Genomic DNA, 25870 nt, shown 5'->3' with positions numbered 1-25870 from the left:
CACCGCTGTAAAGGCTTCCATCTTCACCCGGTCTTCCATTCGAGTTCACGAGCTCCGGCCATCTGCCTGGCTGAACCGCGGTGAAGTCACTCCCACGCATGCGCACAAGAGTCACGGGCCACAGTGCTCTGAAGGAACGCCACGGGTATGCTGTTCCTTCAGAGTGCATGCGCCAGATAAAAAAAAACAAAAAACAAAAAACAAAAACAAAAAATGAATATCTCCTAAACGGTGCACGGTTAGGAGATATAATAAAGCTTACCTATAGGTAAAATTAATAAACTTGCCTTATTTTATATTACTTGTAGGTAAAAACTAGCAAAGTGGGTTTACTACCGCTTTATGTTTTGGATGAAGTTTTGCAAATATTCCCTCAATTCCATGGTTAACCCTTCACTCCTAAGACTGGGAACACAGTGATTTTGGTAGTGCGACACCTCCATTAAAATTACTAAACAATCACAAACTGCTCCAAATAAATTGATATTACATACAACTAAATGCTCACAACACTAGAAATTAACTCCAGGCAATTTTAGTCTTACAACCACAAATCATCTGTGTTTGCCAAGTCCAAGAGGCTTTAGAACATCCCCAACAGAAGAAATATAATATAGGGACTAAAGCCAGCCATACATGGATCGTAGTTCAGCAAGAAGCATTCAAATTTCAATCCATGTCTAGGCACCCTGGTTGAACACCAATTGATCTAAGCGATCAACTTGTGTACAACCAGCCTGTCAGATTTTTCTCCAAAGGATTAGTGCCACTAGCTATAGTCAGCAACACTAATTACATTGCTCTGCCAGCAAGGAAGGCTGACTAACTGTGTTGATGGGGAAATCCAGCAATTTTCTTTTCTTCCACCACTGGATATGACATGGCCTGCTTTACTCTATATGCTCAACATTTGTGGACATCTGATCATATCAATACAAGCTTGTTGGACTTCCCATTCCAAAATCATGGGCTTAAATATGGAGTCCCCCAACTGCTTTGCAGCCAACAGACACCACTCTTGTGGGAAGACGTCCCACAAAAATTTGAAAGCGGGTCTGTGGTCATTTCTGCCTTTTCAGCCAAACATAGCATTTGTAAAAAGGTACTGCTGTTAAGTGAAAGACGTGGCTCACAATCAGCCCTCCAATTCATCCCGAAAGTGTTGAGTAGAGATAAGGTCAGAGCTCTGAGCAGGTCACTTGAGTTCCTCCACACCATACTCATGAAACCATAGCTTTATGGGCCTGCAATAGTGAGCAGAGGTACAGTCATGCCAGAACAGGAAAAGGACCTTCCCCAAACTGTTGTCACAATGTTGGAAGCACACAATGGTCTAAAATGTCTTATTACATTGCAACATTACCAACTTGAGTCCTGGACGCTGCTGTAAAAGTCATTTGTCCCAGCACAACTTTAACATGGCATCTTGACTCAACGTCTCCTATGGGCCCTGGCAAATTCTAGCACTGGAATCACTAGCCATCAATGACAGATTAGGTCAAGTACTTTTACAGAGCACTCCATAGAAACAGGCTGTAGAGGAGAGTGAAAACACAATGTATGGTATGCTCTGCAAGGTCTTTTCATCGGAAGTGTAGGGATGTCAAAGTGACATCATGGCACTTCCTGTCCTATTAATTTCCTTAAAAAAATATAAATATTTTCAAGTTTTTATCAGTTGCAGATCTGAAAAAAGTCTCTTCAATCTGGCGTAAAGTGGAACTGTAGTAAAAAAATAATATATAGATATGTAAAACGTGCCTATACTGTTTAAAATCCAGTAATACACCGTTTCACCCTGCTCTGCACATGCTTAATTACTCTCCATTTTTCAGCACTGCGCCTAGAATGTAAAGGCCAAACTACTGACAGCCTAAAGATTTACTGCTGTTCAGGGGCTCTGGGCTTCAGCAAAATGGCAGCCTCCGGAAAGAATAAAACAGTAACAAATGCTTGAGGCAAATTTCTAGCACACACTAATTTTAATAGCATAATTACTATTGAGGAATGTATGTTCCTTGCTGAAGAACATTTTTTTTTTTTTATCAAGCCATTATGGGTAAAGTTCTGCATTAATCTCATCTTTACGGAAAACTATTTTTCCCCTATGCGCGCTGCAATGTAGCATTGAAAGATTAATAAAGCCATCCTAATGTAAAACTCATATGTTCACGTTGAGCTTTACCATTCTACTACGTTATAGGAGTTCCACTAATGTGAAATCTTTTTCATTAGCAGACATTGTTTATTATATTTTGTGATCTATGGGGGTATGCAAATTATGTAAACGTGTCAATAAAAATTAATTTTTTATCTATTTCCAATGAAAACCAAAAGAAATAAGTGTCAAAAATGAGCACCAAAATTAAAGCCCTAGCTGTCCCTTGGGAAAAAAAAAAAAAAGAAGATATAGAATACATTGGAATAAACTAAAAAACACAAGAAAGTATGAGGAGTGGAACTGAGACAACACCAAAGCAAAGCGATTTGGGGCTCAAGGGCATTCAGGGAGAAAAAAGGCCAGGAATTCAAGTGGTTATCCTTCACAACACAATTGGAAGGGTGTTCACATACTTTTGCCCATATAGTAGATTAGCTGGTCAGTTGTCCACAAACTTCTGGCCATTTAATGTATTTCAGCAAAGGCAGATATGAACCGACATTAAAATTTAGTTACTGCTCCACCGATAGCTCGCCCTAAGGGTGGCTTGATCATACACGCATAAACAACCATCCTCACAAGCCCATAGGTGACCTTAGATTTATAGATTGTTTGTTTAGAACAATTTCCAGACAACTAGGCTACATCACAAAAACGCTTACACAGATTTTATGATATCGTGGCTTATTCTCCGAGTACTGTGGTAAATTTTATTTATAACCTGAAAATGCTAATATTGCAGTAAACAAGAAGAAAAGCATTGGAACAAAACACTAAATATTATTACCCAGCAACACTTGAGGGCATTTCATTCCCCATGACATTTAAAAAAATGCACTCTTTTATTTTGTTATTTCCTCGCCAAAGTACAGAAAGAAGGCACTGGTCGGCTGTGTCAGCTGGATTGCGTCATTTGTCATTTATGAGATCTCTAATGCTCAACCAGTAGGTCAGAGCCACACTGTATGCATGACTGAAGAAATACATCTGCCCCCATGAGAAATGCATACGTCTGACCCCATAAGAAGTTCATCCTTTGTTTTATTTACCACCTATCTGTGGGGCCTGCGGTAATAGACTGCTGCAAATAAACCAGTCCAGCAGAAGGAAATGGTCTGAAGACTACACTGAGATATAAGGTATATGTAAACTCAACTAAAATCTCATATTAGCTTTAAATCCCAACTTCGAAATTTAATTTTATATATAGGTTTTTAGTAATATCGCTACAGCTCTATGCCAAAGTCCCTTTTTCTTAGCAGCATTTTGGAGATCAGGACCACTGTGCTCTGTGCGAAAGCAGTAATCTAGATCGCCAAATGATCAAACCAGTTCCTGCAAAGTCAAGACCACTATGCTCCAGGCAACAATGCTCACGCTCTTCTGGTAGGGAGCTCAGGGTTGTTAACACTTTGCAGTTGCAGACTCCACATACTAAAATGAAAGAACAAAAACAGCATCTGCAAATAGAGAAATTCAATTTATTGGCTCTGTGGTTAAACAGTCATGGATTAAAGCCATGAAAATAAAAAAATTTCAATTTGAAATTTTATTTAGCATGTTGCTAAATACTTAATAAGACATCAACACTACAGCCAACATATTCAGGATTTGTTGTTGCTTTTTGTTTTGATTCTTTAGATACTTGGTGATAACCATGTTGTAAAAGCCAAAAAAAACACAAATAGTGGCTATGGTGTAATGCTGGTTTTAGGAATGTTGACATGATCCTTAGAAAGATGTCCAAAAATGTGCAACCTCATTTGGCAAGTCTAGGAATGGAGTTGCCATCCCCAGTTGTCATCATGGTCTCTCCACCACGGAGAGGTCTACATGTTCTTACTCTTTGTTCTCCATCATGGAGAGTTCCTTGATGACTCTTAATTTCCCACTAGCGTCCAAATTTCGCTTCTCCCGTATAAGTTCCTCCAGGCTGTGGAACCTCATGGTATGAATGTTATTTTCTTCCAAGTGGAGCTTCAAGAAATACTGCAGATTGCCCGAATGCACCTCTCCACCAGCTTTGAACTCCCTGTTGCCAAACCTGCACCAGGCTGCAAAGCTCTCAGAGTTAGTCCAGCAGATCTCATCACTTCTTAAGCCAAGGTGTCCACATGCGTTCTGAAGGACCAGCTCAGCAGTCAGGGGCCTGTATCGATACCAGCTACTCACCACCCTGCCCATGCACCCTCCGCCTACCTCGAAAACATTGTCTTTGCGGATCTCCCCACGGTGCAAGTGTATAATCTGTCCCTGACCAACATAGACTGCCCAGTGTGGTGATGGGGGAGGCGGGTGGTCTGCAGCAGGGCAAATAAAGAGCAGCTCCAGGAGATCTCCTGGTTGGCAGAAGGTCAACAAGCCTTGCATAGGATAGACACTGAGGTCCTGGCTGCCCCTGAGCTTGGAAAAGATGCATTCCTGACAACTAAAGGCTGAAAACTCAATTTCGTTGAGCAGAAGATGCCCCTCACATTCGCTTGGACTTGAGTCCCTCACAGTGTATCGTTCAGACTGTCCTCTATCGTCCAGGTCCTCCTCCTCATCCGAGAAAAAGTATGCCACCCCAACTCGCAACTCGTCTTTCTCTATCCCAGAAGGGTCCCCTGTTGGCAGCTCGCTGTAATTCAGGTGGGTGATGCGATCCAGTTGATTTCCCATCAATGACAGGACAAGGCAATAACAGCAGGAACACCAGTTCTGCAAGGATAAAACAAGAATTTTGTTTAGTTTTACTGGAGGAAAAAGCCCAATAGAAAAGCAGTAAATGATCTAGTAACCTTATATCATAGCAATAAAAAAAAAAAAAAACCCAAACAAACACGTAAAACCTTCAGAAGTATATTAAAAAAGGTAATCAATAGACAAATCTTAATTCACATAAAACTGAACAGCAGGCAATATAAAATGCATATTAGTGTGGCTTTGCATTCATCAATCTACCATTAAACTGTATTTTTTTTAAAGATAAGAAGCACAAGTTCCTGAAACTGACCTGGAATTCAGTCTCTTGCAATCCCTAGTACAGTAGAACTCAGAATGAAAAAGGGATGAAACAGCACAAGCAGCTTCAGCGATTATGAGCTAATAAAAAGGACATGGTAATAGGAGGAGAGGGCAGAGTGACCAGGAGATGAGCTTATCCATCTACTGCTTCTCTTTTCACTGTTCAGTCATAGGCTGAGGGAGGACAAGGCCTCTAAATGTTACCAAATTGCAGCAAGGCAAAACAGGTCTACTCAGCTGCAAAATAGGATGTGTTATGTGGCAAAGCTGCATAAATCACAGTACTGGATGGACAGAAATACAAATCCTCCCCCTATACATGACAGCCCTGTATGTATTACAACTGTGTATTTAGCAGTTAACCTAGAGCACAGCTTTAAGTTTAATAAATGAATCTCTGTTATAGGAGTGATGGACATCATCATAAGTGCAATCAGCTAGTCATTAGGAAAATAGCCTGGTGCAAAGTTGTTTGAGAATTTAACTCCATTTAGCTTTGACTTGGTTAGTAATCTAAATAAAAAAAAATACTGGAGGAAGCCTCTAGCAAGCCTCCCATAGGCTGTACAGTATCTGACAAACCATGGGATCAAACATCACTTGACACGAAAACACAATATAATGATGTACGACAGTCAAAGACTGAAGTGTAAATGCAATTATAACGAATAAGGCATTATCTGATTTGACGTCATTCTTGAGGGATTGCTGTATCTCAGTATGTTAGGGAAATCCTAGAACCACACAGATTGAATTTAATCTGGCCAATCTTAAAATTTTAGAGAGCAGAACAGTACAGTGCACATTAAAAGCTCTTTCTACAGATATGGCTGTACCCTGTACATTTATATTTATAAGCTGCAAACACAATTTTTATTAGACTCATTAGAAAAAAAATAAATAAAAATATATAATTATACACACACACACACTTGCCAAAGTATTGGGATGCCTGCCTTTAAACGCACAGAATTTAATGGCATCCCAGTCTTAGCCTGTAGGGTTCAATATTGAGTTGGCCCACAGCTTGCAGCTATAACAGCTTCAACTTTTTTGGGAGGTCAGGCACTGATGTCGGATGAGAAGGCCTGGCTCGCAGTCTCCACTCCAATTCATCCCAAAGGTGTTCTATTGGGTTGTGGTCAGGTCTCTGTGCAGGCCAGTCAAGTTCCTCCACCCCAAACTCACTCATCCATGTCTTTATGGACCTTGCTTTGTGCACTGGTGCGCAGTCATGTTGGAACAGGAAGGGGTCAGCCCCAAACTGTTCCCACAAAGTTGGGAGCATTAAATTATCCAAAATGTCTTGGTATGCCGACGTCTTAAAAGTGCTCTTCACTGGAACTCTGGAACTGAGGGGCCAAGCCCTGAAAAACAACCCCACACCATAATCCCACCTCCACCAAGCTTTCCACTTGGCATAATGCAGTCAGGCAAGTACCATTCTCCAGGCAACTACCAAACCCAGACATGTCCATCGGATTGCCAGACAGAGAAGAGCGATTCATCTCTCAGAGAATATGTCTTCACCACTAGAGAATCCAGTGGCGGTGTGCTTTACACCACTGCATCCGATGCTTTGCATAGCACTGGGTGATGTAAGGCTTGGATGCAGTTGCTCGGCCATGGAAACCCATTCCATGCAGCTCTCTACGCACTGTTGTTGTGCTAATCTGAAGGCTACATGAAGTTTGGAAGTCTTTAGCTATTGACTCTGCAGACAGTTGTGCACTGTACACTTCAGCATGCGCTGACCCCACTCTGTCATTTTACATGGCCTACCACTTCGTGGCTGAGTTGCTGTTGTTCCCAGTTGCTTCAACTTTGTTATAATACCACTAACAGTTGACCGTGGAATATTTAGTAGCAAGGAAATTTCACAGATGGACTTATCACACTTGGACTTATGGACAGATGCACAGGTGGCAACCTATCACTTTAGCATGTTTTAATTCACTGAGCTCCTGGGAGTAACCCATTCTTTCACAAAATGTTTGTAGAAGCAATCTGCATGCCTAGGTGCTGGATTGTATTCACTTGTGGCTATGAAGGGGATTGGAACACCTGAATCCAATGATTTGGAGGAGTGTCCCAATACATATAATACACCCCCCCCCCCATTATCTGTATTCACTTCCTTCTACAGGGTAGTTATAATAGGCGCTATAAGGGGGTGAGAGCAGCATTAAGCTTAGTTGAGATGTAGGCAGGAATTCCATTTTAAAAAATGTACAAACAGGGAATTATGGGTATTCCAAAATCTTTGACAAATTGCAAGATTTACATATTAGATCGCGATCGGGCTCAGGTAAGCATAAGGGGGGCTGGAGGAGGGAGCAGCACACAGGAGAGGCAGAAAATGAGAATACATTAAGGTAACAAACTCTGCCTTTAGAATCACTTTAAAGTGATTAAAAATATAATATAACATAATATATATACACACACACACACACACACACACACACTTACTTTTAAGTGGTTCTAATGGCTCATGGTTTTTTTTACCTTACTATATCATATGCATTACAGGGAAAAAAAGAAAAAAAGAAAAAAAAAAAAAAAAGTGTCACAAACTGGCCCCCTTACCCCCCTTATACTTACCCGAGACCCATCGAGATCCAGCACAGTGCACAAGAGATGCGGCTCTCCTGGGTTTGTCCCTCTCCTCACTGGGCAGATCGATAGCATTGGGAGCCATTGGCTCCTGCTCCTGTCAATCAACTTCAGTGAAGAGGGATTTGTGAGAGAGCCTGTATGAGTATCCCAATGGGAATTGGCTTCCTTTTGGGGCACCAACAAAAGAGGAGGAGCCAGAAGAGGAGGATCGGTGCCACTCTGTGCAATTCTATTGCACAGAGCAGGTAAATAAAGCATGCTTGTTATTAAAAAAAAAAAAAAAAAAAATTCCTTTACAATAACTTTAAACACTTTCAACAGCCAATTTAATCACGGAGTATGCAGCTTTATTTTTAATATTATTATTATTATATAGGATTTATATAGTGCCAAACACTTATATAAAGGGGACCTTACTGCAATACAGACGGAATGGAGAGCCCTGCTTATGCAGGTTACAATCTAAAGGATTATCTTTTAACCCTTGCCCATATTCCAGTTGACGCTGGTGCCATGACCACTGCCACAGGTTTCCTATTTCAGGGTCACTCCTTTCTCTTGCTGCATCCTATGGAGCCACCCCTGCATACAGGGACGAGAACGGTGTCTCCATACACCAGGGGTGTCAAGCCTTTTAACCTTCCTGTGTCACATTGGAAGAAGAGAAATAGTCTTGGGCCGCATTTGCTCGGGCACGGCAACCCATTCATGTAAATAGGCTGCTGTGCCTGTGTTTTATGCAGGAAAAAGGGTTCCTGCATAATATTTTAAATCGCACTGGCGGGTCCGGCACCTGAAAGCGTTCTGCGTTTTTACATGCATTGGGGTGCCATTAAGAAAGAGCAGCACGTGTTAGCCAAACAGCTGCGATTCCCACACCCAAAACTACCCACAATAGTATGAACCTAGCCCTAATTCACAGAACGTTTGTAAAATTCGTGATTTTTACATGTCTGTGAATATCTGTTACAAACATGGAGACTGCATGTCCATAACTGACATTCATGGACAGATGTAAAATTCATGGACTTTATAAACTGCTCTTGAATTTAATGATGGTTGGCAACTCTGGTATGTGCTGTGTAGGGAGGTTGTGGGCAGTGGGCTTTGGGGGACAATGGAAATCTGGGGGGGGGGGGCACAGCCTTCCCCAACACCCCCCTGATACTGCCAAGAGGCATTTACTTGCCTGACACAATGTAAACAGAATCACTGCATTCACTGTTGCCAATGCTTTTACAAAAACGGAACTCCTGGTGTCCCTTCAGCTGTGCCTGCTCCTGCATCATTTGTGCCAACATGGCCTCTATTCATATACGTATGCAGCATCCCCTGCGTCCCTCCATACATGCCAGCCACCATGGCTTCTATTCGTCAGTGATCCTCCAGACATGACCGAGCTGCATGCTGAACTCTCCTGGGCCGCAGGCTAGGCACCTCTGTCCTACACTGTGTGTATCAACAGAAACACACAACTCCACAGCCTAGGATGGGCAAAAAAAAAAAAAAAAAAACTCCTCCTCCCCCAATTTCTCCAAACTAACAGACTGGCTGGAGACTACACTGTCCACTCTTAAATCTTTCCTGTAATGAAGATCTGAAGTTCAGAGAAGCAGCACTGGAAGCGCAGAAACCAGCAGCATTAAAAGCTGTAAACTGGAAAGGGTGGGGTGCAAATGTTAATTTGAGGAATGTTTATTCTACTGTGCTCAAATTACAAACACATTGAGGGTTTATTGCTACTTTAACTATGTGCAACAAAAGCAAAGTTGTACTTCTTTCCCCATGTTACTAAAGCCATCTCTAAGACCTAATTGCGGCCATCAGTTGCCTGGTTTACAAAAGTTGCAACTGGTATCAAGCCAGACATCCTGTTCACAATGTAGGGTAACGCAAATGCTGGCCAGAAGATTGGGGCCTCCTCTGCATGTTGGCTTCTGGCCAGGCTGGCCACTGTTCCCCCTCACCTCTGGTCTTCCTTCCCATTGTAGTATCACATGCATCAAGGAAAATGCAGTTGACATTGCATTTGACAGAAGCAGATTCAGAGCAGCCAGGGAGAGGGGGTAAGTGAAAGCTAACAAAACAAAAACGGGGCACAAAATTAGCATATAAAAGTCTTCCTTTTATTATGTGAACTAATCTTTTAGGATGCATTTTCAGATACTTTTAGGAAATGACAAATGAGATTTAAACGTTATGCCTGGGCAATATATTTAAAAAAAATGCAGTGCAGCTTAGCAATACGTCCCCATGGTTCTCCCTACTCCAATACAGAACAATGCCGGTTGATTCTGCCACGAATAGGACTGAGCTTCTAGCATCCTGTGCACTCTTCTCTGTGAACTACAGAACACCTCCCTCCTATGTACGGTGATGAGAAAAGGGAGTATTCTGCAATCCACTAAAAGAACTGGAAAGGCTGATACCTCCTGGGATGTCAGTGCAGAAAAACACGGTGTTGTCAACAAAAATAGGAAGATACAAACTTGCTAGATTTCTGGCAAATCAACAGGTATTTTCTGTTGCAGTGTTTTTGGGCATATTTTGCATGTAATGTACTGCATGCATTTATTTTGGACAGATCTACAGAGATTCTAATCACATCCCCAAACACAGAGACAACCATAACAGGGAGCATTTACATATCTGTAGAAAAGTGCGCAAACAACAATGTAAGTTTTGCCAAAAATTACTTTCGGGTAAATGTTACCTCAAGTTATTACAATGTATACTTACGTAAAGAAAACTGTAGCTTCTGCTTACAATAAACCTGTCAGTCAATGTAATACATTTATAACCTCTCCATACAATACAAAAAAAAAAACCCACACACACATAAGCTATGCTCTGCTTCAGTGGTTCCTAACCACTGGGATGTGGCCTCAAACTTTCCAAGCCACCAGCTCGCTGCAGATCCCCTAACCACCACAGGGCCTCCTGGTTCCCATACCGGCCCCACCTCCCATCAATGCCCACAGTGCCCTGCAACCCCCCACCCCCATAGTGTACCTAGGCCCCATGACAGCCCTCAGTCCCCATGGTGCCCCCCCAACCTGCTGCAGAACCTCCAATTCCCCCCCTCCCCCCATTGTGCCCCCGACCTTCAACAATGTACCATAGGGCCTCCTATCACCTCACCCAAACCAATCTTAAACCTTAAAGCATTTCAATACATATTTTGCATCCCATACTTTTAATGCTGGGTATAAGCTTTTTATACTGTTACAGGGGTGTCCAACCTGCAACTATGAATGTGGCCCAACAAAACCGTAAGCTTACTTAAACATTAATATTTGGGGGGAATTTTTGTAAAAATGCATTTACACATGAACATGTGCAGCTGAAGAAAAAGTTTACAGTGTCTCTTTACAGGACTTTTATAAAAGTTTTACCTTCCCAAAGAAAAATATTCCACTCTTCACAATCACACCTTATTCAGGTATTCAGTTTTCAGCAGCACCTATATTTGTGAGCAACTATTGTCAAGAATAAAATGCAAGAAGGGAAAATGAGAACCAAAAAAATCTGATGAGCACTTTGAGAATTCATTGAGAATTGGTACTCCATCCATTCAACCAGATATTGAGGAGTTAGTTTCTTAAAAACGGTGTCAATTTAGAATTATAAAAGATAGGTACATTATCTATATCAGTGATTGTTAACTTGTGATCTGCTTGACTTTTTCTACTCATCAGCGATCCTTATTGTTAGTGTATTTTCTGTGTGGCTTGGAAAAATTTGCCAGGCTCTGGTCTTAATAAGTTAAACCACTCTACTATTAATCTATTGGAATAAACACCAGTATGGGACTTTGGGATATGGTGAGTGGTGTCAAAGAATGAGCAGAAGTCACAATTTGCATATTAAATGCAGGAACTCCCAGTAGTAGGTATGTCCGCTTGCTAACAATTTACTAATTGACAGGTTAGTTCTCTTTACCCTACCTTTATGGCAACTGGAAATATGTCAAATATCTTAAAAGAAATGCCGGTCAGTGGCCTTTACATACATTCCTTTACATACATAGGGCTACCACGCAGCCTGTATTTCAGCACAAACCAGTAAAACAAAAATGGAGAAAAAAGAAAGTACCTCAAGTGTAGAGTGTACAGAGTGGAGAGAGACTATACAGTCACTCAAACATTTCTACAAAGAAACAAATGTTCATTAGTTTTTCTTCCTCTGACTACCACTATGGTGAAGCTGGAGACAAGCACAGGTAATTCTGCTGCTGCCAGCTCTACAACCAAGGATACCCAGATCACATTACCCCTTTGAAAAAACTCAAAAGTGCTCAGTCGTGACCCCCTCCAAGTTCATGCTCAATGCAGCCCTGGGTGCCAGGAGAAGAATATAGCGGCTTTGTAGATATGTCCATTGCCCCTAGAACGAAGCAGAACAATGGCCTCTTTACATCTGATACTTCTGGTAGTGTTGGATTCCTGTGCCCCCTGTTGTGCTATGAGGTTCATTTTGATGGCTGCCATGTCACTACAGGACACAGTGGTTGACCAAAGGAACTAAAGAGCTGTGGGTTCCACAGGAATCTGACACAACCAGATGTGTCAGAGGCTGCAGCAGAGATCAGAGAAATGGCCAGCAGGACAGGCAATTATAAAGCCTCTACATTTGTGATTGATGTTTTTTTCTTAAATTCTTTAACTCAGTGAGAGTAGCTTGAAATGAAGATCTGTCCAATAAAAAGGTGTCCAACACCTGTTCAAATAGAAAAAACTGTTTTTGCTGCAATACTCACCTTGTCTTCAGCATTGTCCCCCACAGGCACTCCACTTCAACCTTCATCTGCCGGATAATGACAGACAGCATTATTCAGCTATTTCTAGTGAGCCCAGTGCGTCAAGGACTTGTCCCCCGGGTGGTGCATCATCATGTAGCCTGGGCTTCCTGGAGAAGCAATCTCGATTTCTGCTGAGGCCAACAGATGGTAGGCCAATCACAAGAATTCACAGATTTGCAGCATAGATGTGTAGCTGACAAACTGCAGAATTCTGCTTGAAGCAATTGTGTCAAAAAACTATTTGTGGAATGTGGAATCCATGTCTGGAAGAACTGAAGGAGGTACTATCCAGCATTCGTATAGAGTTTCTAATATTGCTCTGTAACTGTACACTGCAAGAGCGGATGACAGCAGTAACCATCTTGTAGCACTACGCACTGTATATATTATATGTAAAACAAACCTAGTGGTCCCACCACATCAGTCTAACGTAATCTCTTACTACTGGATCCCACCAGCCCTTTAAGGGGTTATAAAATCAGGATTCCGATTAAAATGATTGCCAACTAGCTGTCAGTGCTCACATGATCGGGAGCCCATCCTACCTGCTCCTGAGTCAACACATTTACCAGTCACAGTGCTGGGGGCACTGAGTGAGCATGCGCCCAGAACAACAGAGCCTGTTGTATGCATAAATGTGGTGGCCCAGTGTTAATGCTATATACATATTTATTACATACATACATTATACACACACGTGGCCATCAGCAAGAGGTTGACGAGTATAAAAAAAAAAAAAAAAAAAAAAAAAAGGATGAACTGTTTTTTCTTGCTTTGGTTTGAGTGTGGGAGGGTTAGTCTCAAGATTTTATTGTGGCCTACATCCCTGCTAGGGTCATTTATCGCTTTGTCCTGGTGAGCACTGTCACAGGGACAGAACATGAGTGAAAAATCCAAAATTTTATAGGGATCACAAAAACAAGAGATGAGGGCAAGTATATGGAGAATTCCCTTGGCTTTAGGGAGATTTCCTCTTACTTCCTGTTGAGTCTCCAATGGGACCCAGACAGCAAAAAAAAAAAAAAAAAAAATTATTGTATTGCCATCTATGTTCTCCATGGAGAGGTTCTCTCTAAAAACCCTGACAAGAAATTTTAAGTTGCACCAGAACAAGAAGAGAAGGGAAATCATCCAATGGGGATACCTGTTTTGTTGACAACTATCTAAAAGGGGATTTCCCCTCACTAGGTCAGTAAGTAAAAGGGAGATCTCCAATAGAACAATTAAAGAAAAAAAAAAAATAATGAAGGGGAGGATGAGTTTTAACCATGTCCAAATGAAAAAGAAAAAAAAATGTTTTAGCTTTAGATACACTTTAAGCTTGGGCTCCTCTCCAAGCACTTCTGGTCCAGAACTGATTAATAGTGAGGTGCACGGAAGTGATATGTCGGAGCACTGAAAGGTAGGTATACCCCTAGGTGCCTGCATTTTTATCTGTCTGTGTTCCAATAGCGAAGATTTTTTACTCACATTATGATCTGACTGGAAGTTGATGGAAATGGCTCCAATAATAAAATACAGCAATGAAAACCTGGTTCTAACTAAGAAAGGGGAGCTTTCACAGAGTACACTTAAAATCTGGTTCCTGGCATTTCTCCTGAATATTTCAGGATATTAGAAACACTTTCATATGAAATTTTACTTGTAGGATGTCACTTTGGACCTGATAAAAAATGCAAGTTGCCTGGCTGCTATGCCACCAAACAATTTAAATCACTGTTCCAAAACAAGCATGCATACTCATCTTAGGTCAATTACTCTAAAATGACTAATGCCACTATATAGTACAGATAGCCAGGGAATTGGAATTTCCAGAAGGAGAGGTAAATTACATAATTTGTCTAATCACAGGTTTAATTTAGATGCATTTTCTGGCTAATAAACTGGATTGAATAGCTGTCCAATTCATCACAGATTTGTCTGCACCTTAGAAAACAGGACTATGAGGAACTGCTCAAATAGATAGACACCGCAAGATGCAGAGACATAGGCTTCCCACAAGAGGGACATGCAACAGGTCCATTGGACATTGTCTTAGTTAATCAAGGGTAGAAAACCTTAGGATTCCAGTTGTGGAGAAAATACAAATCTTATCATGCCTCTGCAAGTCATGCTTATGGCTGCCAAAGTCTTGCAATACATCATGGGGCTTGTAGTTCCACAACAGCAGGAACATGCAGGTTGCTAACCCCTGAACTAAGATTGCAGCTATTAGGAGTGATGATCTGTTATGATCCTTACGTCTTTGGTTAACAAAAGATTACTACAGACAATAATAGATGACAATTCTCAAAAGAAATAGAGATTGCCTATGAGGGATACCTCTGTCTGATTGCTATTGATTCCTCCAGCGTAAGCTGCTGATGGAGTTCACTGGCTGTGCACCTCTGTCTGCACTAACAAAACATGCCTACTCTGGCAATCCAAGCATACAGATTTATAGAACGTTCTTAAAAAATTGGGTGCAGCTCAATATATCTACACAACCACTCCCTGATACCTATGACCAGTTTTAGCCCTCTTCTCAATTGTCCACCAACCTCTCATAATCCTAGGAGGTATCCCAAGGAAGATCAGGTCTGACAGTTCAATACAGGGGGCCAACAGCACAATGATCTCCCATTTAACTAAAAAAACTTGTACAAACAAACAGCATTAAATAGGGGTAAAAAAAACAAAACAAACACAAAACACACACAAATAATATAATATAAATAAGTTATTCCTGAATCACTGGGCAATGCATCCATTACAAAGCAGTGACATGGGGGGGACATCTATACAGTATTATGCAAAAGGTTATAAGAAGAAAAAAATATTTATATTATATATATTTATTTTTTATTATTGGTTTCATTTATTTATCTCTATTGGCGATAATGATGGACCACTCAGTCTATCACCACTCTTCCTTGCATGTCTGCATTATATACTGGCACTTTACACTATAGCTAGATTTTTGTTTTAAGAAACAGTACAGATATCCATACAACAACACACATCACAAATTAGTAGCATGTTGATGATTGGGGAAAAGACTAATCCACATCGATCAATTAAGTTTACTACTGCCATATGCATGCATGCTTAATTCTAACTGGTTGCTCTAGGACATTGCACTTGACATGTCGTTCTGCCTCATCAAAGAACCTTGACAGATCTAACACACTTCTGTAAGGATTTTTGGGGGGCTGGGATCAAAGACACTGGCACATAAATATATTCCCAACTAAGCAACATAAAGCAGTGCCTTGCTCGAAAGACAGATGGTCAGATGCTGTATGCAAATTTTCAGCAGCTTTTTAAATGTACAATAGATCTGAGATTCCTGTACAGTTAAAGAGGGGGTGTTATTTGACAAACCCCCAAGTGAGGGCAGCACCACACACACACGGAACATATACATAAATACCTTTATATGCCCTTTGTTCAGCAATTTGGCTATTTGCAGTGCACTGTGTTCTAGAAGTTAATAGCTATTGAAGTGATGCAGAGGTGCTGGTGTCAATGTAATCAATTAAGATGAAACCTGATCCTTGGTATATCAATAAAAACAGCCAATCTAGAGGTTGTATTGGTCATGTATCACTTGCTAATGTATCGACTGTGCAGAAAATTGTTTAACAAATCATAAAGACACAATAACAATCCTGACTGTTTTTAGGCTGAATTGTGACAGGTTATCAAGGCAAATAAATATGGGATAGGACTCAGAGAAGTGTTGGATTTAAGACTGCAAATGGCAAAGGGATATAATGGCATTTTATTTTTTTATTCTAGTACCGACAAGCTGATTAGACAGACTAATGCCCTATAACATTGACAGTAATCAGTTTATGCCACCTGTCACAGACACCTATGTTAGCTCAATCGTTGGAATATGCATCCTCTCTGCAGGACGCTATACATGTTCTTCTACAAGAAGGCTCTGCGTAGCTGTCTGCAGAACACGATGTGCTGACTCTGTATGCTGCCTGGGTGTTGGGTAGATTTATTGGGTGCAAAGCTGATCTGTTCAGGATGGTAGGCAGTTGTTAAAGTTGAGTGATGGTCTCTTAGGAGAGAGGGCTCTGCCTCAATTTGCTTTGTAGACCATGAGATAGTCCCCTGATCCCTGTAGAAGAAAGGAAGGTGAGAACTGTACAGCTGGCTAACCAGGTTCCCTTAGGTTTTATTGGGTGTGCAGCAATATGTAAGGGTGGTAGGTAACTGCTAAAACTGAGTGTTCAGTGATGGTCTTTAGAAGAGTGGTCTAAGCTTCAGTCTGCATTATGCATGACCAGATGTTGTCCTGAACCCTTAGAAGAGAGAAGGGTTGGCCACTGCACTGCCAGCTAACTAGGACTAAACTAGGTTTTATTGGGTGCAGAATGGTAGGTCATTACTAAAGTTGAGTGCTCAGTGAATGTCTCAAGAAGAGAAGTCTCAGCCCCAATCTGCTTTGTAGACCATCAGATGGTCTCCTGATCCCTTAGAAGGGACAAAGGTGGCAACTGCACTGCCAGCTAACCAAGACTATCCTAGGTTTTATTGAGTGCCTAGCTGATCTGTTCAGGATGGTAGTTAATTACTAAAGTTGAGTGATGGTCTCTAGGAGAGAGGTCTCAGCTCAAACTGCTTCGTAGATGGTCTTCTGATCCAACAGAAAGGTGGAAACTGCACTGAAAGCTAACCATGACTACTCTGGGGGTTCTTGTCCTTCTCCAGCCCCTGAATTTATTAATACTCCAATATCCATGCTCTATCTCCAAGAGAAATCTGACCATCAGGGAACTTGCACGCTCATCAACAATCATCTGTACCGATGCCATCGCTCCAACAACTTTCCTTCTAGCCACAAAGCACAAGGAGATGCCTCACATAACCACATACACTTGCAATTGTATCGAAAAACAGCAATGCAAAGTACAGTAACTGAAAGCAAGCCCAATCTTTCATTGGAGAATTAGGCAAGCAAAAACGAAGGATCCTGGAGTGCCTGCCAAGGTTTTTCTGCCACTGTTTGGAAGCGAGAAGGTTGATGGCTCATAAAACAAGAGGCCCTCAGCTACAGAGGTGATCTTCAATCAACCGAGAGCATGATGGTATCTTCCTCCACAACACATGGACTGCAAGAGGAGCTCACACACTCTCCCTAGCCTGGTGCACAGCTTCACCCTGTGGTTGCCAATGTGGTGAGCTTAGTGGGTAGAGGTTGCTGCACTGTGCCCTCCCCAGGCTGTGCCCACACTCATACAGCATAAGAGCACCATGCATCCCTCTGCTGTCAGGGACTATTAACCCACCCACATGCAGAGTGCATGTACCCCCTGGTGTCAGGGACTATTCTGCAGAGGGCATGTACCCGCAGGGTATCAGGGATCATTAACCCACCAATATGCAGAGTTCATGTACCCCCAGGGTATGGGGGATCATTAACCCACCCATCTGCAAAGTGCATGTACCCCCTGGGATCAGGGATCATTAACCCACCCATTGACAGACAGAGTGCATGTACCCCCTGGGATCATTAACCCACCCATAGACAAAGTGCATGTACTCCATGGGATCATTAACCCACCCATAGACAAAGTGCATGTACTCCATGGGATCATTAACCCACCCATAGACAAAGTGCATGTACTCCCTGGGATCAGGGATCATTAACCCACCCATAGACAAAGTGCATGCACTCCCTGGGATCAGGGATCATTAACCCACCCATATGCAGAGGGCATGCACCCCCTGGGATTAGGGCTCACCCATATGCAGAGGGCATGCACCCCCTGGGATCAGGGCTCACCCATATGCAGAGGGCATGCACCCCCTGGGATCAGGGATCACCCATATGCAGAGGGCATGCACCCCCTGGGATCAGGGATCACCCATATGCAGAGGGCATGCACCCCCTGGGATCAGGGCTCACCCATATGCAGAGGGCATGCACGCCCTGGGATCAGGGCTCACCCATATGCAGAGGGCATGCACGCCCTGGGATCAGGGCTCACCCATATGCAGAGGGCATGCACGCCCTGGGATCAGGGCTCACCCATATGCAGAGGGCATGCACCCCCTGGGATCAGGGCTCACCCATATGCAGAGGGCATGCACCCCCTGGGATCAGGGCTCACCCATATGCAGAGGGCATGCACCCCCTGGGATCAGGGCTCACCCATATGCAGAGGGCATGCACCCCCTGGGATCAGGGCTCACCCATATGCAGAGGGCATGCACCCCCTGGGATCAGGGCTCACCCATATGCAGAGGGCATGCACCCCCTGGGATCAGGGATCACCCATATGCAGAGGGCATGCACCCCCTGGGATCAGGGATCACCCATATGCAGAGGGCATGCACCCCCTGGGATCAGGGCTCACCCATATGCAGAGGGCATGCACGCCCTGGGATCAGGGCTCACCCATATGCAGAGGGCATGCACGCCCTGGGATCAGGGCTCACCCATATGCAGAGGGCATGCACGCCCTGGGATCAGGGCTCACCCATATGCAGAGGGCATGCACCCCCTGGGATCAGGGCTCACCCATATGCAGAGGGCATGCACCCCCTGGGATCAGGGCTCACCCATATGCAGAGGGCATGCACCCCCTGGGATCAGGGCTCACCCATATGCAGAGGGCATGCACCCCCTGGGATCAGGGCTCACCCATATGCAGAGGGCATGCACCCCCTGGGATCAGGGCTCACCCATATGCAGAGGGCATGCACCCCCTGGGATCACCCATATGCAGAGGGCATGCACCCACTGGGATCAGGGCTCACCCATATGCAGAGGGCATGCACCCCCTGGGATCACCCATATGCAGAGGGCATGCACCCACTGGGATCACCCATATGCAGAGAGCATGCACCCACTGGGATCAGGGATCACCCATATGCAGAGGGCATGCACCCCCTGGGATCAGGGCTCACCCATATGCAGAGGGCATGCACCCCCTGGGATCAGGGCTCACCCATATGCAGAGGGCATGCACCCCCTGGGATCAGCCATATGCAGAGGGCATGCACCCCCTGGGATCAGGGCTCACCCATATGCAGAGGGCATGCACCCCCTGGGATCAGGGATCACCCATATGCAGAGGGCATGCACCCCCTGGGATCAGGGATCACCCACCTAGCTCACCATGTCATTGCCCAACGATCTCCAAAAAAAATCGATCCCTGGAAAGAATTCAGCTCCATCGGCCCCGGAGGTGTACTCCCCCCCCATGATCAGATGAAACTCGTGCAGGGGTCAATGATGCTAGATGGGATCAGCTTACCCTTGTGGCTATGCCTGCAGAGGTAGACAGAAAATTCCTAGAGCCCCCTCGTCCTAGCCATGGGAGAAGGTGAAGGGATATGCCCCCAGCGGCCACCGCTCCGCCAGCTCGCCCGATCTCCCAGCAGCCGACCGTCACCGGCGACAACAACCAGCTACTGGGCTCGCAGCCCGATTGAGTGCAACTACAATGGGCTAGGACTTTTCAGCGTCCGCCCAGCTTGCCGCTCATTGGCCCGCCGGCCGCGAAGGGGAGGAGCGCAGCCCGGCATGAACAATGATCCAGCTGCTGGGCTGTCAATCAGGCAGTGGGCGGGGCGCCGTGTCAGTGCCGGTGCTGGGCTTTGATGTGTAGTTTGTCATGGGCAGCGCAGCCCGGGATTAGTGACCCCCGCCTTCATTTACCGACTGCACCCAGCGCTTGTCACAAGCCTTTCCTTTATTGAATGCAAAGCTGAACTTAAAGACACAAACGAAGGCAGATCTGCATTCATGAACACATCCTTAAAGTGTATGTCCACTTTTACAGCCAATTTATATCACCTGCTTTATATACATTGCATATTCTCATTCACGTCACCAAAAAAAGTTGTAGCCCATGTTCAGCATTTTTTTTATGGCTACGTTCACATTTTACGAAACACGTGAAAAACATCTGTTGCTCCTGCGTCATTTATTGTAAATGGCACCCAAAATGCAGCACCCATTCTGATGGTTAGAAACAGGGGCGGACTGACCATTTGGAAACTCGGGCACTTCCCGAGGGCCCGGGGTCAGTAGGGGGCCCCATGAGATGCCCCTGGTACCTTTTTCATAGGCTTTTTTGAGTTTGGGCAAGGACACAGGGGCCCCATGATCCCCTATTGCCCGGGGGCCCCATGAGTTGTCAGTCCGCCCCTGGTTAGAAATGATCAACGATCAACAAGGTACATGTGGTTAGCACTTCTGCCTGGCAGTACAACTTTTTTTGGTGACATGACTATAATGTACAGCGCTGAGCAAACTATTGGCGCTATAAAAATACTGTATAATAATAATAATAATACTCGGGTCATTGGTTCAGATCCCAACCATGGCACCACCTGCCTGGAGTTTGCATGTTCTCCCTGTGCCTGCATGGGTTTCCTCCGGGTACTCCGGTTTCCTCCCACACTCCAAAAACATGCTGGTAGGTTAATTGGCTCCTGTCTAAATTGGCCCTAATATGTGTAAGTATGAATGTGAGTTAGGGACCTTAGACTGTACACCCCTTGAGTGTTAGGGACTGATGTGAATGTACAATATATATGTAAACCGCTTCGTAAATTTATGGCGCTGTATAAGTACCTGAAATAAATAAAATGAGCTACTTTTCCATGTTTGTTGCACGTAGGGCAGCCCGCTGAAAGCAATGGGATTCCCCTAGGCGTATGGTTCAAAAATGCCCAAAAACGTGGCACGGTTTTGCAAAACGCAAGATGGGAATGGAGTCTAAGCCCCAGTTCACATCAATGTCGCTTTAAAGTTGTGCGACTGTGACAGCTGACTATTCTATGCGACTTCCCGCAACTTCACTTAACAGATGTCAATGCAAGTCACAATAAAATTGCACAGTGCAATGGTGCAGGAACGTTTTTCAAAGTCGCTGCGATTTGAGTCACACCAATTAGAATGGGACCATTGCCAGTAACGGGGTGTGACTTGTCATGTGAATTTGAACTTGCAAGTCACATAACAAGTTGCACCAGTGTGAACCAGGGCTGAGGGTCCATTCACACCAGATGCAATGGGATGCAATCTTGAGTGCACTTCAGCTGCATAGACAGTCCAAAATCCAGGTTATTCTATGGACCTAGTTCACACTATTGCAGTGTAAAAAAATAACAGCACGCTGTATTATTCTGCACAGAAATGCACTCAAATGCATGTAAATGCACAAAAATTAACTGCTGCGCACATAAAATACCAAAGATGAAAGATGGAAGTGACCTCAAAGGAAATGCAAGTTTAGGAATAATGCAACACAAATGCACATAAAAACGTGTATCAAATGCACGTCACCACGCATGCAAAAATGCGCAGTAAATGCACAGTTTCTGGTGTGAATGGGCCCTAACACAGGGAGCACAATAAAATAAACATTCTCCAGTAAACTATTAGGCCTCTTGCACACAACCATACTAAAATAGTCCTATCTATGCTGGATCTTTTTTCCTGGATACAAAATCAAGCATACAAAAAATGCTGATCTTGGAATGTTTACTGATGTATAGTATCAGGCCAGGAATGGGACAAAAATTAGGCCTGGTCATTTTGGACTGAGTAGCCCCAAGCCCGGGGACCCCTTCTCTGGTGGTGGAACGCCAGGGCCTGGTCGAGAGAGAGAGAGGGAAAGGGAAAGGGAAAGGAAAGGAGGGGGAAGGGAAAGGAAAGGGAAAAGGAAAAGAGAGGGAAAGGAAAGGAGAGGGAAAGGAAAGGAAATGAAAGGAAAGGAGAGGAAAGGAGAAGTGAAGGAAAAGGAAAGGGAAAGAAATTGATGGAAAGGGAAGAAAAGGGAAGGAAAGGAAAGGAAAAAGAAAGGGAAAGAAAGGGAATGAAAGGGAAGGGAAAGGAAAGGGAAAAGAAAAGGGAAAGGAAAGGGAAAAGAAAAGGGAAAGTAAAAGGAAAGGGAAAGGAAAAAAAGAACAAGAAAAGGAAAGGAATAGTAAAGGGAAAGGAAAGGAAAGGAAAGGGAAAGGAAATGGAAAGGAAATGGAAAGAAAAAGGGAAAGGAAAGGGAAAAGGAAAGGAAATGGAAAGGAAGGGAGAGGGAAAGGACAGGAAAGGAAGATACAAGACTGCTAGGGAGTGCGGGTGGGGCAGACATAGGAGGAGAGGGCAGGAGGAGCACAACCAGCTTTCTCTCTCCTCTCCTGTCTGTGGTGGGTGGGGAACTGTCAGCACTAGAGACAGTCTATCCTGACAGATCCCCTGCAGCAGCCGCATGGAAGGGGGACCCAGAGGCAGCCCTGAAAGAGATGAGGTGGGGCCGGCTACAGGGGGGGAGAATACAGGAGCCCAGGGCAGCAGGAGATGGATAGGAGGAGCAGCCGGGCGGTACATAGAGAAACAGGACCATGCATTTCTCACCTTCGGACACTGAATGCCTGCAGGATGGAGAGGAGAAGTGCGCATTCAATGGCAGCAGGTGAGAAATGCACTGTCCTGTTCCAATATGTGCCGCCTGACCCTCCTGTCCAGGCAGCCCTGGCTTCCCGGGCAAATACCCAGTGTGCTCTATGGCCAGTCTGGGCCTGTATAGTGTTGAGTGTAAACTCATTGCACTAGCCAGAATATCAATTTATTCTGGCCACTGTAAAAAAATGTACATGTATAAATTATGCTTGTATGCTCCTCCAAACCCAGCTTTGGTACTTTTCTTTTTAATGCCTTTAAACGCTCCTCATAAAATATGGATCTAAATGCCTGATGTGCATGGTCACCTAGGCTAACATAGAACTGCATTTAAAGGCATAAAACAAATATGCCGCATGCCTGTAAAAGCTGTGTGTTTTTTTATGCCTACAAGTTCTAACCCCACCCCAGCACTTGCAGTTTAGGACTCTGTCACACCTTTTGATGCATATTCATTGACTTACAATGAAAGGTAGCTTTTTTGGTGCGCTTTTGAAAAAGATTCCGCATGCAGGGCTTTTTAAACTGCAGCACACCTGCAATGTGAACAGTTACTGTATGTAGCATTTAGAGGGGAAAAGTTTGCATTCGCTTTTGTCGTCCTGGAAGAGTGCAGCAAAAGCTCACGAGTGTGAAGGGGGCCTTACAGCTTTCAATGCTGCTAGCTCCTGCTTTCTCAATGCTGCTTCCCTGAACTTCCAGTCTTCACAGAAAAGAGTTAACACAGTGGACAGTGCAGCCTCCAGCCAGTCTGGCAGCTTGTAAAAAGGAGAAACAGTTGTGCTACAGGGCTGTGTGTTTCTATAATGCACACGCATGGACAGTAATTAACATAGATTCCAGTGATATAGGTAACACCAGTACAGTGCGTTCCAGTGCAGTAAACAAAAGTAGAACATCAATATTAGATAATAAATGGTGTTGCGCTGCTCATATTCTGAATTAAATCTCTGAACCATCTCCCTAAAATACAATTCTTCAATAAATGTAACTTAAGTTACTTGAGCCCTCAAATCCCTCTTGTATTGAACTGTATTGTTGCTGTATTGTCTCCCATTATATTGTAAAGCGCTGAGCAAACTGTTGGCGCTATATAAATCTTGTATAATAATAATAATTCAGTAAATCCACTACAGATCTCTGTATGTACTGATGATAGCAGAGTACCTTGGACAGCTTCAACATGGAGAGGTTACGGGACCGGTCTAGCAGCACAGGGGAGTCGAGGATTGGGTAAGCAATTCAGCTTTTTTTTTTAAAAAAGTGAGGATTTTATATCATTTTAGTGCATTCTTAAAGTGCATCTCCACCTTTACAGCCAAACTGGGATAACACTTACTTTAAATTTGTTACATGTTCCCAATTACATTGGATAACAAAGAAATATTTAAAAATCATTGATTACCTTATTACTTGCTGAGGCCAAAACTCAAGGAAAACTAAAAATCCTCCCTTTCAGTGAAGCTGCACCAAGGGTTAGCTACTACTTTCTATTTCTGGGATGGTACAAATATTTTACCTGGCTGATCCTCCACCCTACCAGTAGATGGCACTCCCTCATTGTCTTGGTGGTGGGCAGTTCCCTTAGTGTGCTCACATCCATTGCAGTGCTATGGATCCTGCATCAGGAGCATCCGACCACAGGAGTGCAGAGAAGAGGGGTGGGGACCGATCAAGCAGCATGGAGGAGCCTACAGAAGCAGAGGATAGGGTAAATAAAACTGCTGTACCCAGTCCCCATCGCATAAACAAGCATTTAAAGTGATAGTAAAGCCACTTTGTTCATTTTTACCTAGAAGTAAACTTATAATAAAGCTTACCTGTAGGTAAAATGAATATCTCCTAAATGTGCACCTTTTAGGAGATATTTGGGTTTCTCTACAGCATTGTAGAGAACTGCAGAGAACTGTGCCATGACCAGAGACTCCCGTGCGCATGCGTGGGAATGACGTCATCTCGTCAGCCAGCCAGATGGCCGCAGCTCATGAACCCAAAAGGAAGACTAAGTGAAGATGGAAGCTTTTCCAGCAGTGGCAGCACGACGCTGGAGGGCTTCGATTTAAGGTACGTTTTACATAATGTGCTAATATGTAATGCATACTAGCACATTATGCCTTTACCTTGCAGGAGATTTTTTTTTTTTTTTTTACTACCACTTTAACCCCTGGAGCACAACCCCACTGCAAGGGAGAACTTTTCCTTTACCCAGAGTTCAGCTTCTAGCTGAACTCAGCTTCCAGAGTTCTAGCAAAATCCTAGTTTTCCTTTCTTGAGATATGTTAACATGGAACTAAAAGCGCAAACTAAATGAAATTGTAAGCAGGTAGGCTATTTAATGCAGAAGAGATGTTATGTCTCTTCTGCAATAAAACAAATTTACCTGCCTATTCACAGCTCAATATACTTTTTGGCATACCCCAGCACTGGAATGAAGGAATCCTCATGCACATGTGTGGGAGTTACATGAATCCTAAACCGAACAGTCAGGAAAGCCAATGACCTAGCAATTGGAAGATGCTGTTGTAATAATTTCAGTAAATACAAGGTGTCTGATTGGACAAAGGTTGATTGTGACATGATTTGTCCTCCTCTCCACCTTAGCTGGGCTGCAGCACAAGATGCTGATAGGAGGAGAGAGCAGAGAAACAGAGACATGAGCTCTGATAAGCTCTGTCAGTGTACTGCTTCTTTTTTCACTGTTCAGTCATAAGCAGGGGAGGGACAAGACCTGTAAATGTTACTGCTGTAAAAAAAAAAAAAACAGCTCTCTCACCATACCAGACAGGGCTCCCCTGTTTGGAATAGTTGTGCAAATCTTAGGACTGGATGGACAGAAGTAAAAATCCTTTGACAGGTAAAACAGCTCACATAT

General features: G+C 43.7%; 1 protein-coding gene across 1 annotated transcript; it reads right to left on the bottom strand.

The window, feature by feature from the left end:
- Positions 1-3622: 3622 nt before the first annotated feature.
- Positions 3623-20027, bottom strand: LRATD1 (LRAT domain containing 1). Its single transcript, XM_089671085.1, has 2 exons — positions 19847-20027; positions 3623-4861 (listed from the first exon to the last, which is right to left on the bottom strand). Exon 2 carries the CDS (start codon positions 4820-4822, stop codon positions 4001-4003), a length of 822 nt encoding a protein of 273 aa, XP_089527211.1. The 5' UTR covers positions 4823-4861; positions 19847-20027; the 3' UTR covers positions 3623-4000.
- Between the last annotated feature and the right edge of the window lie 5843 nt (positions 20028-25870).

Source organism: Staurois parvus, unplaced genomic scaffold (genome assembly GCF_062004578.1).
Source record: "Staurois parvus isolate SC_StPar_1 unplaced genomic scaffold, SC_StPar_1.0 ptg000098l, whole genome shotgun sequence".
NCBI classification, from domain to species: domain Eukaryota; kingdom Metazoa; phylum Chordata; class Amphibia; order Anura; family Ranidae; genus Staurois; species Staurois parvus.
The sequence above is the reverse complement of the archived record's forward strand: the minus strand, read 5'-3'. Positions and strand labels throughout refer to the sequence as shown.